The sequence below is a fragment of the Lutjanus erythropterus genome, chromosome 9 (genome assembly GCF_056507025.1).
Source record: "Lutjanus erythropterus isolate fLutEry1 chromosome 9, fLutEry1.hap2, whole genome shotgun sequence".
Lineage (NCBI taxonomy): Eukaryota > Metazoa > Chordata > Actinopteri > Lutjaniformes > Lutjanidae > Lutjanus > Lutjanus erythropterus.
The window spans coordinates 11,237,219-11,254,872 of record NC_139325.1 but is presented as its reverse complement, the minus strand read 5'-3'; the positions used below and the strand labels follow the sequence as shown (position 1 = coordinate 11,254,872).

Sequence of the window (17,654 nt, the reverse complement as noted above, 5' to 3'; positions counted from 1 at the left end):
TAACAGCATCTATCAACATCTCTAAAGCACACTAATTAACATGGTATATCTAATCTGTTTAATCCATACAAAAGCCTACAAAAAAAATTGTAAAATGTCTAAAATTGACAGTTGGTGGTTTTACAGACTGATTATGTATAAGACTATTTCTTGGCTGGGAGCAGTGACTCCCTCTGCAGAGTCTCCGCTGGCCACAACTTTATGGTGACAACATTCAAGAAAATCTGTACCCAGCCAAGTTTTTTGTTTCCCTTGGACACAGTCAGGTTAGCAGTTTCACCCTCTTTTCAGTTGTTTTGCTAAGATAAGCTAACTCGCAGTATCCTCATACTGAACAGACAGATAAGAGAGTGATAATCTCTTACTAATCTCTAACTTTCAGCAGAGTGAATAAATGTGTTTCCCAAAATGTCATACTATTGCTTTAAATGTAGATGCAGTATTTGTACTGAAGCTGTATTGAAGTCAGAATTCATCTTGGTTTTGTGAAGGCGCTAACTGAACAGAACTGACAGATCGGTCCTCTGGAAAAATGGATTGAGGCAAAGCCTGAAAAAAAAGTTTTAACAAATGTTTTGTTTATTTGACAAAGAACTGATGTTGTCTGCAGAACATCAATTACATAACTGCACACAAAGACCGCCATCTTGCACAAGATACATTAGTATCTTTAGGTAAACTGCTGATGTCACTGTTTACTATAGACTATGCAGTGCAGAGAAATCCCTGATGGAGGTCACAAGGGGTATAAATAAAGTCCCAGTACAGGACTGGATGTGTGTCAATGGTCCCACTGCTGCTCATAAATATAATCGGCTCTAAATTAAGGTCCTGTATGTGCTACGTGTGTCTTTCTGTGTCATCAGTTCGTTTACTATTCCCAGAGGACATAAGAACTGTATCCACTGCCCCTTTGGGTTTCTATGAGCCCCAGAGACATAAGTTCACTGTTTATGTAATGACTCATGCCCACTGGTTCAGCAGCAGGAGTCACAGTGATGTGGGCTATCGAGGCTGTTTTATATACACCCATGAGCCCTGGAAAAAACGCGTGCACACACACACACATACTGATGTCCAGTAAGTGGTAGCTGGATTGCTCCAGAGTAGGAGTTGTGGCTGTTTCCAGGAAGAATGCTGGCTTTTCCACAAACCAGGCCAAAAGCCAGAGCCAGAACCACCAGGGCCCACACAGCTCTGTGTGTCTGACATTCATCTCAAAAAAGAGGTTCGCTTGGCAGTGTGTGTGATTAAGAGGCAATCAGGGTCTTTGCATGTCAAGCAGGATGTTATACTTCACCAGCATTGTGAAAAATGACTCGACACATTCTCAGCATTCTCCTGTATGAGGGAGGTGGAGCATGAGTTTATTTGAGCAAAAAGAGCCACCTGTTCAACCTGTTATGCCTCAGAATACCGGCTATAAAAATTATTTACCAGCGTCTTATGCAAAACAATTCAACGTCCACTTAGCAACCTGGGAAAACCCCACCACATCCCTTACTCACTATGAACGTGAAGTCGACATGATGTTGCTCTAACACCTGAATTAATAAGAGCGACTTTCAGTTTAAGAAAATCTGCTTCCTCCTGGGCCCCTGGGGTTGACATGCCATTTTGGCAGTTTGAGAAAGGGAAAACAAGGAAGACAACAAGTCAAAGTTCAGCGAGAATGTCGAGTGACGCACCCTCTGTTTGACACAGGGTATTTGCAGTCTACCTCAGCCACGCCCCCTTCCTCACGACCTTTCAGCTGACCTCATTCCAACATGGTCGGAGGAGTATGTTAATATCCGTGTTGCCACCTCTGCACGCACAGCGCAGTCACAGTGTATCTGCATAGACGCTGAAGCAGGTCGCCGCTCTAGCAAGCGATAGCTCACGCTGAGGAGCCAGTGAGTGAATTACGTACAAAGCTGTCATCATGCAGAATGGACGCCAGTGAAAAGGGGACAGCTAAGACCAGAAAGCCCCATGACGGGCCTGGGCTGAAGAGCACAGATCAGCCGGGACAGCAGCTGCATTTAACTCCTCAGTGTCACAAACATTAGCAGATAGAACAGTATAATGTCAGGGTCAGATAAACAGTGAATGAGGTACTCTCAGATATTTGTCACCACAGATTTAAGTGATGCAATTTAGTTTTGATATTTTTAGCAAAATGTTGCATTTTGTGCAAAATATTAAATGACACTAGGTATCCTGCCTTTAGCATCATTTTAGCCAGGTCGAAATGCATCTACTGTAATATCTTCCTATCCTCTGTCAGCACTGATCATATTATTGCCTGTACCATTACCACACAGACTCCCAAATGTTTATTTACTCATCAAAAATAGTTTTCTTCTGTTGCCACCCAATCTTAATCCATGATGGAAGCTGAGTTACACATTAAGTATATCTCAGCCCAGTTTCCTCATACTTCATACTTCAGTCTCTCACTACAGCTGCCTTTCTTTCAATTACAGCTATCTTAGATTAGATAAGATTATGGCAGCAAGTTCTTTCTCTTGGGGATATCCCTGCTTTTATGATTTGTGAGCTTGTACTCAGGTGCTCAGCTGTACTTAAATAAATGTTAAACTCAACATTACATTACATTCCTGATGTTGGTGTAAAGCACTTTGTAATATATGTTTTTTTATATAAATAAAATTTTACTTACTTTTAACATGCTCACAAATACAATGTTTATGTGCTAATGTTTAGCAGGTATAATACTAAGCACTTGCAACATCATTCAGTGCTAGCTTGCTAGCATTTGTTAACTGACCTTTGCTAAGCCCCACCTTTATTAGTTTCTGTTGCAGTTTACAGCGATAATGGTGGCAGATTCAACCTCGTAAAACTAGGACTTGGATTATTACAGAGAAATAAATAAAAGCATGTTGCATAGCTATAGCTAATATAACCTAATGCTGATGCTTAAACTGCTTAAGCCAGCTGAGAAGTCTGTCTCCAGGTTTTTTAGTGTTTCTCTCTGACACATTTTAAAATGAGAACACTGTAAAAGGGTCTGAAAAATGTAAAACTACATAACAGCTAAGTACATGATGTAATGTTTACATTAAAAGACTGAGGATAAAGCTACATCCCAACAGGTTGGTCAGACAGTGAAATATGACATGCATATGTATAGATGGGGGTTAAATAAAGTGCAGTGGACCTTGAGGCGGTCACCTAACAAGACCAACTGGACCATGATCGCCCCAGGAAGAGAACTGGGTTATGAGCTAAGCTAACCCACCATGATCCTAAAAGAGCGAGCCAGACAGAGATGTGCTGTTACGCCAACATGATTTTCTTCAAACTCCCAACATAACAAATCCCAATTTAACCCCTGGTGGGAATAAGTCATGTGTTTGGCAAATGCAGTGGTATCAAAAACAAGTTTGGCTGAAAGTAATGTTACTGAAGGTAGTAAGCTAGTTTACAGACATGCTAACAGTTGCAGCTTACACTAGAGCAGATTCCTCACTGTGTTTTTAAAGTTTTTGAAAGACTAAAAAAAGACACCACCCTTCAAACTCATGAGACACAGTGTATTGCTCTTATTAGAGCCCCATGCACAGAGATATCCAAAGCTTGGCAGGCCTGCGGTACCTAGTTACAATTGCTACTCTATGATTGGACAGTTGCTGTTTGAAGGAGGGGCTTAGCGAAGGGTCAGTTAAGGCTAATCACACAGAGTAACAGTTTAAAAGGTTTGGATTGGTTTAGATTTTGACCTAATGATGGTGCAAAAGGCAAAGTCAAGGCATCACCAAAGTCAGCAAGCCTTATCATCTTGGGATCATGAGTGTCTGTACAAATTATCATGGCAGATTAACAGAGATATGTCAATCAAGACTAAGAGAGTAGACTGATTGACAGATAGACTGATGACACCACGCCACCAGCACGGCTTAAAAACTCAAGGTTAGTAACGGTGTACATTGTGATTAATACCAAACTCAGCTGCAAACAAAGACTAATGTGCAGTCATAGGATCAATCACTTTATTGTTGATCTGCAATATTACAGGGCACTGTCTGCTGGCTAAATCCAAGACAAAGTCATCAAAGTGTTGCCATTGAATAGACACATGAGTTCATGTCTTTTGTAAGGCTGTCTGTCGGTTCGAACGCTGGCAGACGGTTTGGGGACTGGCAGTGCCTCCAAACTGGCAAGCTGACTAAACCAGTGCTAAGCGAAAACAATTCATCTGACAGAAGAACCACTACAACAAACAACACTACCCCCAGGACATACACACACCAACACACACACAGGCCTTTGATCCATAACCAAACTTGACTAGACAGGTTTGGGAGGGACCTGGCAAGGAATTGTTACAACACCACCCATTAGTTGTTCTGCAGTAGAACAAAAAGAAGTCAGCTAAGTTCATCATGGTGGAGCCTGGACTGGTTTGTATGTCTGCATTGTGACATGTTGGGGGCCACTGCAACATGAGCCAAATAGAAGGCCCCCCACACTGTCTGAGCGTAATGAGGGCTAATCCCTTTGCAGCTGCACGTAAGGACAGACACTTTGTGAAACTGGCACGGAAAGGCCTGGTGGCACCTTCACCAGGTCACAGTGAACAGTGGCTGACGGGTTTCAAGGTTACACATGAACGTGACTAATGCACAGGGTAAACATACAGCACGTGAAGGGTTTTTGTGAGCTCACAGAGTATGTAACATAACCTGTATCGAAAATATCCTCATTAACTAGAAGTGCGAACACAGTTTAGCACCAAAATCAATTAGCGAGTTAAAGACATAAGGAAGACACCCTTCTTGCGTCCAGCTACTTTGACACTTTCATGTGATTCTCTAACCTTTACAAAACCACTGAATATCCTGCAACATGCTGCTCTCTTACCTTTCCTCTTTCTCAAGCGCCAGAATACAATCAAGGTGACTAAGTGCCCCAAAACTACCAGGGCGGGGAGAGTGGGTCCTGGGGGGTTTGCAGGCATTTGTTGGGACAGAAAGAGACAAGACACAGGGGATGAAGGGACGAGCCTGGGCTGTGGCGACAGGTGGGCCTTCACTGGGAGGAGGGAGAGGGGAGTGGGCCGGTGTGGGTGGGGCAAAAAAGGACGCCTCGAGCAGGAATTCCTGCTGTTTTCCCCACCCTGAAGCTATTCCTGAAAGTCTTCTTCTGGTCAGCCTCTAATGATTGTTCAGCTGTTTTCAGACACTTGCCTAACTGATGTATTCTACACAACAAGATTCACACAACAAAGATCAACTTGTCACATTACGAAACATGTTGTTTCTTTTCCAACACACAATACCAAAAGAGCTGGTTAGTATTTCCTTTTTTAATAAGTTTAGCTGTTAATCTGTGTAATAGATATCTTTACTTATCATGTTCTTCTTTCTGTATTAACTGCTGCAGGATGAAAAAGTACTATATTGCATTTCTGTTCCTTATCAGATGCACCTCTGCCTCTCATTCCAATTTACTGAAATAAGCACTTCAGGTTATCATGCAGGACAGCCTTGTTATCTGCATTTTTCACAGATAACTCATTTCTAGAGAACAGGGTCAACCACAATGAAGCAATGATAAGCGTTAATATCATCAGCTTGTCCAGCTTGCTTTTCTTTGTTTGATACAGTCTATCTCAAGTGAAAGCACAAGGAGATTATTAAAAAACCCTAACATTACTTAGAAAATGACATAAAAAAAAACAAAAAAATACAAATATATAGGTGGCACAGTGATGAAAGCCTATCTATCTATCTATCTATCTATCTATCTATCTATCTATCTATCTATACTGTCAAAAGGATCAGAGGATCACTGTTTTTTCAATACCATGTTTAAAATGATACCATATCTGTTAATTATAATATTGATAATACTGAAGTAGGGATGTTAATGATTAATCAAGAAGCGATCATTTGCTGTTAAGAATTCAAACTGCTTAAACATGTATTAATTGATATATGGTTGAGAAAGTGCAGTCATTTGACATTATTTTGCCTGTTTGAGCCATTTTTTGAATAAGGAAACTTAAAATGAGAAAAAACAAGAAAAAATGAAAGTAAGAAAAAAAAAATGTGTCTCATTAATTATTTATGATAATTGTTAGTGTTTTCAAAAAAGTTTTCAAGGTTAAGAAAAAATGCACAAAATCTGCTACCCTATACTGAAGCTATATAAAAAAAGATTTTTCAAAAACTAAAACTTCAGTTCAGTCTTTACTGCCCTGCCTGAAAATAGCTTGTAGCAAAACCACTTTTGACTTACTTGTCTCCCTATTTTGTGTGCCTCTGGATTTTTTTCTTTCTGCCATGGTTTCAAAAGAGGTTTCAAGTATTGTTTTTTTATACAAGTATCGTGGTTTGCCGCTTTTGTATATTAGTTTATATCTATCTATCTATCTATCTATCTATCTATCTATCTATCTATCTATACATTTTTGACACAACAACAATAACAAATGCACTTCGGCAGATACTACAGGACTGTACAGCACGGTAGCAGGTGGTCCTGGTTTTATAGCAGTCTGAAATAGCCTCGACACAGACACACACAACTGCCTCTCTCTCTCACACACACAAAGTAAAAAGTTTTGAATAAAAAACACTCTATATAAGTCACCCCTGCTTGTTGACATCCATCAGGTGTCAGATTGACAGGAAAAACACCACCTAAAGGGAAGGGGGGTGGGGGGTGGCGACACTGCCCTCCTCACCCCCTGCCCTCGCCCACTTCTATCCACATACCATCAAATAAAGGAAAATATAGAAGGCAGCCAACTTCACCCGTAATTCAAGTCAGTCACATCGTGGACAGGTTTAAATATGGAATACAATCTGTGCGGCTGTGGTTGAAGGTTGCTCTTTGTTAAATGTGAATGTGTGTGTCGTGTTGGTGTCAGTATGTGCACTGTTCAGGAACACAACACACTTCACACGTTGTGTTTGCCAAAAAACTCAACGACAGTCAGCAGCCAAACGGACAAATGGAGTTAGACACAGACAGACACGCCACACCAACCCCACTCTAAGGACCTACCAGGTATGATCTTCATCTAAGAGACGGTACAGAAAGGAAGAGGAGGACGAGGGCGAAGAGAAAGAGAGCTGGACAAAGGGGAAATGAAGAGGACAGAACAGGAGAGGCTCCTGTTTGTTTGCTCTGGACTGGCTTGTTTCTCCCGTGTGTTGAATTTTGACAAGCTGCGCCTGCTGCTTGGATCCGTCAGCCTGCTCTCCCGTGGCCAGGGGGAGGAGGGACGACACGCCAAGCCTGGAGAAGGGGGCAGGGGCGAGGGGGCGAGGGGCTCAGAGGTCTGAGGAGGGGTGGTGGGTGTCCAGGGGCGGGGGAGAAGGCTGGAGCTGACTGGGGGCTATAAATATCCACCAGAGCCAGATGATCATAGTGTCACAGTTAGAAACTGATGGAAGAGCTCTGGCGGGACACTTGGCTACAATCGCCCCCTAGAGACACCCCCCACAAACACAAGCAGACGCCCCTCTCTCCTCCAACCTCTCTCTTTGATGATGATGGTGGCGGGTTTATTCTCTGATATTAAGTCACAGCTCCCAGCCAGAAAACAGATCACGATTACCATACGGTAGAGTCATCATTTGGACATAATACTGTCAGCACCTACAAAAGTGGACTCATCACTATTATACCAGAATTGATGCAATACAGTCCATGGTTCACTCGATGATTTCAGGGCTGCGTATCATTACTCGCCTGAAATAACCCAGTTCTAAGTAGTATTGAAATTGCTCCAGTCAAATGATGCCTGCAATGAATAGTGTCTATACCCAGATCTAGAAAAAAATACTATTTGTTCGCAGCCAATCACCACAAAAGTTCTACTGCAGCAGATGTGGTGTGATGAAGATGAGTCCAACATATTTGCCAGAGGTGATAATCCAGTGTGAAGAGTTTTCAAATGCATAAAATGAGTGGAAGGATTGTTTCAGAAATGCTTCCATACACATGATGGGTACTCAAGAGAAGCAGAAAAAGGTGTCAAATCAAGTTGTCTATTGGTCACTTTATGGGTATTGGTACTGGTATCTTAATTTTTTAAACCAGTGATCCCCAAAGTGTGGGTCACAGCCCACTGGTGGGCTGCAAAAAAAATAATTTATTATTAAAAAAAGAAAAAAAAATCAGAACTAATAAAACAATGCCATGGGATTTAAATTCTGTTATTCTTCATTTATCTGACTTAGTTTAACAGTTGTTATGCTGTATTTGGTGACCTGTAACATTAACAGTGGAGCATCTCTTAATTTCTTATCATCAGTGCGATACGTCTCTTGTTGATTAAAGCTGGGATCAAAGGTTTGGGTGGGCAGCAGAATATTTTCAGATTTCAAATTAGGCCATGGCATTCTTAAGTTTAGGAATGGCTGTTTTAAACAATACCCAGCTCTATTGATACAGTCATAGAAATTTTCTGGTGCTAATTTTCTCACCTCTTATTTGTGGTGATCTCAGCGTCATTTCAGCATATTCTACTATTCCCCTCATGACGCATCGCTTATTATAAGAGTGTTTGCTCAATGTCTGACATTTGAACTGTAAATGAGATGGGTTAAACTGGATATGTTTGGTGTCGTCGTGGGAAAAAGCCCTGGCACTGACATTAAGTGGACGGAAATAGCAACAAAGAGAAAACATGAAAACTGAGAGCGAAGACTGACGGTATAGCTGCTAAATCAGAGTTACACAGAGTTTGGTGATGGACAGATTGTAAGAGAGTTTAGCATGACCAGAGCTCCCAATGTTCATCCCCTATTGCTTTTGGGATCACAGCAATGTACAACATTCTCTAAATATAGTCGGCTCTAATATATGCATATGGCTTTGTCTATTGTCGTGCTGACAACTGGCTCCACTTCTCCCTAATGCTAAAAGCAATTCCGCCCAGCGTCTGGAGAGTAGGGCTGGGATTGTCTTCTCTCATGAAACGTGGACACTCTAGATGGATGTCCTGCGAGAAATGGAGGCGGCTATCCTGAGATACCATGTAGGGGGCTTTACAGAGGATTGCAGGGAATTCCTCCACGAACATCCTCATGTGCCTTCACGAACTCCTGAACTTAACAGGCGCCCGGGCCTCACGCACATATCATTCATGTTAAGACACACAGCCGAAAGGCATTCGAAGCTTGTGTCCGGAGGGAAATACCTCTTGTCTCAATCTGCACCGATATAGTGCAGAAGCTCCACTGTGTAAACAATGCTCTCCTCTACTTAACAATTAATCGCGACTAAGCAGGTGGTGAGGTCTCTCTTGAGAAAATAGTGCCTTAATCCTGCCGACTGGGAGACCCGCAGATCCCAGAGGTATACTTTTAGTCATATGTCACAGTGATTTATTATATAATTCAAATTTTTTATGACTTTGTCAATCCTAATGACTTCATATCATTGAACTCTGTCAATCTTTTAGGCTAATTAGTACTATTTAAAAATACCAACAGATTACAGTCCAGAGTAGTGCTGCAATGATTAAATGATTACCTGATTATCAATCAATTAGGCTATTAAATTAATTGTTAACTATTCTGATTGTTTGTTCAGACATTTCAGTCGTTTTTATTTAAGAAAAACAGGTCACACTTCTCTAATTCCAGCCTCTTAAATGTGAATAGTTTTGGTTTCTTTACTCCTTTATGACAATAAACTGAATATTTTTGGGTTGTGGGCAAAACCAGACATTTGAAGGGATCTTCTTGGGGTTTGGGAAACACCAATCAACATTTTTCTGTCATTTTATAGACCAAACAATCAATCGATTAATTGAGAAAATAATCGACAGAATAGTCGACAACGAAAATTTAATGTAATGTAATAATATGTTTTTTTTATGACATTCATTACATAACTGATTTTTTTTTTGAGAGGAAATAACGTAACATTTGGTTGTGATGGTCCCTAGGGACCCCAGTTGGTAGTCCTTGAATGTTGGGTGAAATTTAAAATAAGGCTAAAAACCTCATAGGATACTGAACACATGCAGGCTTCACAAAAGACTGACAAACTAAGTATTCCTCCAGCTCAGTCACAAATGTGAAGTTGAGTTAGTCAGCCCCTGTAATAGGGCCCAACATGTACCCTGGGAAATGACTAACATCATAACCATCTCGGCCAAACCCTCAATATATTCCACATGTTATCGATCTGTCTGTTTCCGGGGTGTGGCCTGCATGGATTTAACTGTAACACTGGAACAACACATTTCTGATTCTGTGTTACAATCCAGCCTCCACTTATTATATTGCAGCAGACTGCTATTAAATTTGATATCAAATGCATTGTGCTTGCCAACGCGGCACTTCAAACTGGCATCTAAAACTCGTGTGTTGGACGATCACACACAACTGAGTCATGGGAGAAGATTATGTTTTGGTTGCTAATTTGCTTTTTGCCTGCCTTCCAAAAATTTATATTGATGTCACAAGGGTATCAGTTACCGATTCTTGTTTTATATTTAAATCACTATTTTACAGAAGTAATTCAGCAGCTTTGGAGGACCGCGGCCGCCTTCTCAAGTTTCATTCGGACTCCGTATTTTAAGCACTGGCACACACTGTTGTATAAACATTTCTTCATTGTCAAAATGTTGGCTTAGTGTGCATGCATCTCAATTTGTGAAAGCTAGGCCAATATGTTCTGACACTTGTGATGAGTCCAATAAAATATAAGAAGTGTTTTCACAGGTGGAGTCAGCAGTAAAAGATAGGGCGCGACGGCAGCTAAGGTCGTTTACTCTGTTTTGAGCAAAACATCAGTGGCAGCCAACAGCAGAAACAGAGGCAGCGGATTCTACTGGAGCTGCCAACTCACAACACAGGCTATTGATAGATGGCATGAGATTGAGCCTTTATTATGTCCCCCATTCTTATTCTCTTCTACTCAAAAAGGTCAGGCTCATAATTCAAGCTCTCAGATTTGAGAATGATCCGGGTGAGTCATAGCATCAAAATGAAGTGCCACCATAATGAGAGGCACAGAGCTGCAGCATAGTGTAGCTCTTCATTTAACCAATCACACAAGTATGCACCGGGCCCGATTTCAGAGATGAAAACATGGAGGACCTCGGTGACATGTCTGGAATATGATTTAGCCTAATTGCCGCTGGTGCCATGTGCAGACAGTCTTTAAACAGCCTCTCATGCATGTTCATCTCATACAAAAAGTGCTCACTGTCCAGCTTTTGTTTCAGCACGTACAGCACCCTGCCTTCAAGAGAAATCTAAAGTGTCACACACGCAATATCAAACAATTCCCTTGAAATCTAAACCACTTTGAGGAGCCCTTGTTTCGAAAGCAACATTTTTGTGGCATAAGTCTGTTTTACAAATACTTTCCTCCTTCCTGGTTTCCACATCACTGATGCAATAAATGAGAGACAGAACTTGTAGCAGGACAAAAGTAGACATACCTAACTGCAACTATATCCCAGGGCGTAACTGAGGCTGCTGACAGCTATTTAATTAGCTTACATACCAAGAATACCACACTCGGTAGGATCACGGCACTAAAAGTTGTATCTCAGTAGACAACTCCCTTATCTAAGACTACTCATCCTACCTGAGGTGAAATCAGAAGACAACTGCTTTGGCAACAGTGCAGAATCTGTCTTAAGCTAAACTTGATAAGCTAAGAGAAAACAGTTTGTCTGCCGAGTATTTGGTGTGAAATGTGTGTTAGTGGAGATCAAAACACCTCTGACTCTGGATTTGGTCTGTCTGACAGAAGACAATTGTTGTTAGTCGACAGCAGATGTCAGCAGTGGGACATCAAACACTGTGGCCATCTGATGCCACCGCTGGGACTATATCTGATCATGCCTCACATCAGACAGAACTCCACAGTTAAAAGTGGAACTTAAGTCCTTGTAAATGTTCACAATTCAAATGATCATGAGCGGAGGTCAAGTTTTTTCAAACTTGCTGAACTGCACTGCAATTAATTGGGTTCTCTTTATGATAAGTTGCATATGCTGTTTAGTGTATATGTGAGTCATAAATAGTTTTATCACACTGCAAAAGGGACTTATTTTCCTGATGAGTACCGCAGATTGAATAAAGGAACCATGCTGGTAATTGAATCCAGATCTGCTGTCACGTGTGGAACCAAACAAACACACCCATAGAGCTGTGAGCAAGCTATTCCAACTTCCTGACTCTTTGTCCGTTGCTCACACCCACAACAGACAACGCCCATGTGAAGTCCTTGTCATACACCTTTTTAGGGCCATCAAAATGCACATACACATTAGTCAAAATAACACATGATTTTGCTTCTGAAAATTGTGAAACATCAGACATCATCCAGAACGTGGTGTCACATGAATATGCCTCAGTATCATGAGATGTAAGATGAGCACTGCCAGTTTCACTTCAGCAGAACCAATGCACCCTTTTCTGGACTTTTTGGAGCTGTTATTTTTTCAGATTTAGCAAAGGGGGCCAACATAATACTCCTGTTGTAACATTGTCTACATAACTCCCATATCCTACGCATACCATTACATAATGGTATGCAAAGGGAATGCTTATCTCCTTTACACGAAAGGCTGAAAAGAGAACTGAGAAAACAACCACAGACCATAAAACGGTGCCAAGAACACAGCATTACTGGAGCAAAGAGAAGATATGCTCCCAAATGCACCACACCTCCCTCTCACAGTCAGTCTGCCTTTAACTTGCGCACAACTATCTCTACAGGGAACAGGCGAGGCAGAATCTCAGCAAACAGCCCCACCTTGTTGGAAGGACTGCAGGTCTGCATAATCTCATTTGGCAAACACTCAGAGATGGCTCCAGAGATTATTGTTTTCACAGAAACATTCACACAGATCAATGTATGACCAAACAGAGCTGGAATTCCCCACCCCAAAAAAAAGTGTGATATTTGGGTTTAGTAGACTGATAATTGTAAATTATAGGTCAGATTTACTTAATACTGAATGCTGAACTTTTGCATAAAGTTTTAATGTACAACTTTCTTTTTTTTTTTTTATGGAGGGGGAATCCATGGTATAATGCCTGTGTGAAATCTGGCAGTGTCTCGAATACACAACAGGGTGTGCTATGACTGTGTTACTGATACTTCATCTATTTTAGCACACACATAATTAAATCACAGCCACATCTCAGTGGACTCTTCTCACCAGCTCACTGAAACTATTCCTAAAGAGAGACTGCCTCTGCTCCATATCACAAAGTAGAGGCTGAGCTGTGTAATATGTAACTTGAAACCATAAACTGTAATCAAATCACCCCAAATAATACTTTGGAAGAGAAGTCAGAGACAGATAATTACAGTATGAGGATGAAATACTTGGAGTACATGACAATGTGAAAGAACAACAATAGAGCCGGCATCAAATACTCTACCTAAGACCTCCCACAATAGAAAGAAAGGTGTAAACATATATGCAGTGGCAATTGCATCACATGCCCAGAGATAACAGGACAAAGCAGGAAGTAGGTTAATTGGCACGCATTCAAACCTACCTTCAATGAAATTGGGCCAGGTCTTTTCCTCTGGCTCTTCCAGTGAGTGGTCCCAGTCTTCCTCAGGTGAGGCTCCTTGAACTCTGGCCCCCGCCGCCCCTGACAAAAGTGCCCGCTCTATGGCAATTTCTTCCAGAACATCCAGGTCCAGTTCTTCTCCCTCCGCCTCAGGTATTACAGGTGGAGATGGCGGCTGCTCCCCAGCTGCATGAGGACTAATAAGCTGCTTCACCTCAATTATTTCTTCAACCACTACAATTTTCTTCTTCATGGCGGCCTCGTCTATGTCAGGGTTTGCAGATTCACAGGTGTCCCCCAGGTGAGGCTGGTCAGGCTGAGCAGCTGCGGGTGTGGCGGTGGTAGAGGGTGTGTCCTCCTCCAAGTCCCTCTCCTTCACTTCCTCCTGCTTTGAGGCCTCGGAAACAGAGAGCCCGTTCTCTGTGCTGCGCTCTGCTGCCTGACTGGCTGAATGTTGTGCAACTTTGGGAGGCTCCTCTTGCTTGGCGAGGGGGCTGGCCTGTGCCTGAGCTACAGCTGCCTCTGCTGTTACCACTGGTGCTGCTGACGCTAATTCTCCGGCTGCGTGTGCTTCCCTCGCAGTGGAGGATGTTTTTGGTTTCGGAACCTCCCGCTTGATTTTTTCTGCAAAGAGCAGTTCTGGCTCCACCTCCCCTTTGTCTGCTGGGGCCTCAGAGAGCACAGCTGCTGCCTGCCTGGTTTCCTCGCTGCACATTCTTTCAGGAGTCATCTTTGGAGAAACACTCACTTCTGTCAGTTCAGAGGCCGTGACAGGGCTGTGTTCAACTGTGGCCTTGGGCAATGATGTAATGTTAGTGGATGGGAATTCTTCTGCTTCAGGCAAAAAGACAGGCTTTGTGTTTACGGTGTCTGATACTGATGCCTGGGCCTGCTTTTTCCCTTTCCCTTTCTTTCTACCCTTTGAAGATTCATCTGCAGCTTTTACTGTGCTTACTAGGGATTTAGTCTCAACTGTAGGTTTCTGAGGATCTGACAGTGGTGCAGGGCTTTCCTCTTCAGGTTTGGGGCTTGTTTGTGTGAGCTCAACTCGAGTTATTTTCTGCACCATCACGGTTTCCACTTTAGTGACAGTCATTTCCTCAGATTTCACTGGCTCTGTGTGGGGCAATTTAATGCTTAACTTGCTCTTAGAGCATAATGGTCCCTGTGTTTTTTCACTGATACTGCTTTGCTCAGCCTTCTTTTTTACTTGTGCATCGCCTGGAAGCTCCACTGGGGGCACTGGAGGAATCTGATCTGAGGGGAGTGATGCTTCTTCAGAAACACTCTGGTCCACAGTTTGTTTAGGGACATCCATTTCTGGCTTCCCGTCAATTTCTTCAGGGGCTTTCTTTAATTTTCCCCCATCACTATGCATTTCAGCCTGAGTCTTATTTTCCTCTGCAGGAGCTGCTCCCTCAGTCTTCATGCTGGTACACACAGCTAATGGCTCTGAGGTAATCACTGGTGTGGGTTGGAGAGTATTTTCAGCCACCATCTCAGGGGGCTTGTCTAAAGAGGTTTTTTCCTTCTCCAACTTTGTGTCAGGCACTTCCTCAGCTTTGACACTCTTGGATATCTCACCTGGAGATTTCTTTTTCTTTCTTTTTGATTTAGAGCTTCCCTCAACAACTTGTTTGGTTTCAGTAACCACCTCTGTGGTGGCAGCACTTTCACTGAGCTGAAGGGAAGAGGAATCTAATGTTGGGCCCTGTACTGAGACCTTAAGGACCTCGTCTGGCACTATTTTTTCATCTTTCTTGACATGAGGAATAACCTTCACATCAGTTTTCTCCTGTTTTGTAATCATTTCTGTCACTGTAGCTTCCCCTGTGAAAGGTTTTGCAGCTACAGCATCAGCAGTAGATGCTAAGAGAGTCGTACTAATAGTTTTAACTTCAAGTATTGAGGACTCAACCACTGTAGTAGTTTTCTGAGGCACTGCATCGATTTTGGGCTTTGATGAGAGATTCACTGAGGTCACTTTAGCATCAATGGGTTCCTGAGTCACTTTAGAGAACTCTTTTACTACAGCAGTGGGCAATACTGGCTCGCTGGTGGTACTGTCAGGCGGGGGTTTGGTTGTCTCCTGAGTAGCAGTTACTTTGGCAGTTTTCTTGGCCTTCTCATGATCTATTTTAGATTCAACTTGGGTCTTCACTTCTGCAGGTTTAACCGGTTCGTTGTTAACCTTTGCTCTCATAAGCTTCTCTTCCTTGACATCTTTAGTGACAGGCTTTGTGGTGACAGGTGTGGTGGCGGCAGCATCAGGAAGAGATTCCTGATCAGCAGCCACTGTAATAGCTGCCTGGGCCTTCATTTTATCAGTTGCAGTTTCAGACGTATCTTTAACCTTTGCAGATTTAACTGGATCCACAATCGCCTTTTTTGTCTTCTCTTGCTTAACATCTTCATCGACAGGTGTCATGATGACAGGAGCAGCAGTGGCATTGACAGCAACGAGTTTGGAGGTTTCCTGAGCAGCACTCTTTGTAATAACTGCTTGGGGCTTTACTTTATCAGTGGCTATTTCTGCAGTAGCCTTGACCTCTGCAGATTTAACTGGATCCACAATTCCCTTTTTTGTTGTCTCCTCTTTGACCTCTGGATCAGGAAGTGTTATCTTTGCTGAAGCGCTTGTTTCCATTTTTGTAGACTTCATGGAAGGTGTTTCATCAGTGATCTTAAGGGTCGCTTTATTTGCTTTGGGAGGAGAGGGTTCATCTGGAATCTTTGATGCTGCAGCACCTGTAGCCTCAGCGACAGCAGCCGCAGTAAATGCTGGGGCAGCTTTGGAGAACACTGATGTCAGAGCTGTCTGTGGCACATCCTGTTTCAAAGCTGCTCTCTGAACCTGGACAGAACTCTGAGCCTTCTCCTTTTGAACTTCAAACACTCTTCTCTCTTGTGATGTTGTTACTGGCCTCTCGCTGCTCGCATCATGTTGCTGATGAGAGAATCTTTTCACCCTGCTCTCCTCCATCACTGCTTCTTCACCTCTGAAGTTGTTCCCCTTCCTAAACAGAGGCTGAGGCCGATCCTCTCCTTCCCATGATGCTTTTGGTCTGACTGGCTCCGCAGCCAACGGACGACCCCTAAACCTGGGGGTTCTATCAGAGTAGCTCTCTCTTTCTCCGGGACCCATCATCTTATGGCGATAGCCTCGGCGCTCAGCCAGAGCCTCTTGGCTCTCTGCTTCACCCCTGCGTCCTGGCTTAGGAACATATGATGTAGGACCTTCCACAGATTGGACCCGTGCAGCCCGGTGGGCAATGGCCAGGGTGGCAGCTGGCTTCCTAACCCTCTGCAGGGAGGCAGGAACAATTTCAGGGGGTAGGCGGAGGTAGTCACGCAGGTAAACAATGCCCTCGTTGGTCAGGTACCAATAGAAGTGTCTCCAAGCAAATGTCTCCTTCACACATCCCCTTGACTTAAGAGACCCCATGGCACGGATTACTTGTAAATTGCTCACACCTTCTACTTCAGGGTGCTTGATCTGAGGCCTCTTGTCTTTCTTGGCCACCATGACACCATCTCGAAACAGGACCTCATAGATGGCCCTCAGGTCCCGCAGGGGCATCAGCATTCCAGCAACCATTATGCTTTATGTCAGTAAACTCTCTTAAAGTAAAACTTAAAACAACAGCATGAAAAGAAAGATAAATAAAACAGTCTCACGTGTTGTTGTGTGAAAGAATCCAGTGGCAAAACCGGCTGTCACGTGCTTCTTAATTCAATTGGAAAAAAAAAATGAAAGAAGAGATCCTTGCAATCTTTTTCTTACTTTGTTTTCCCTGTTGTTTTCCTTTGGATATCGTGAAGAAAAAGAATATTCCTCTGTGAAATCGGTTTAATCAAAGTCAAAAGTGTGCTGTCCCCCTGCATTCAGCGTGGCTGGGAATGAACAGTCTCCGTTCTGCCGAAATGGCAATGACAGAATGGAAGAGAGGCAGCGTGTGTGAGAGAGGGAGTGAGTGAGGCACACTTCTCAGTCCGGCTCCTCCTACCTTCTCTCTGTATGTCTTAGGAAAAAACTGGCATGGAAAAAAATCCTCACTAAAGTAAATAGTACAGCAGGAAGTAGGAAGCAAAGAAAAAAGTGTCCGCAATAAACTTCTTGAAATAAAGAAAGCG

The 17,654-nt window shown here is 42.8% G+C and overlaps 1 protein-coding gene across 1 annotated transcript in view; it reads right to left on the bottom strand.

Moving 5' to 3' along the window:
* LOC146321116 (plectin-like) overlaps positions 1–17,133 on the bottom strand; it is a 73,818-nt gene extending 56,685 nt beyond the window's left edge. Inside the window, exon 1 of the mRNA XM_084726152.1 lies at positions 13,503–17,133. Coding sequence (XP_084582278.1) covers positions 13,503–17,118 — 3,616 coding nt within the window. The 5' untranslated portion in view covers positions 17,119–17,133. The remainder of the gene's footprint in view (positions 1–13,502) is intronic.
* Positions 17,134–17,654: the final 521 nt, after the last annotated feature.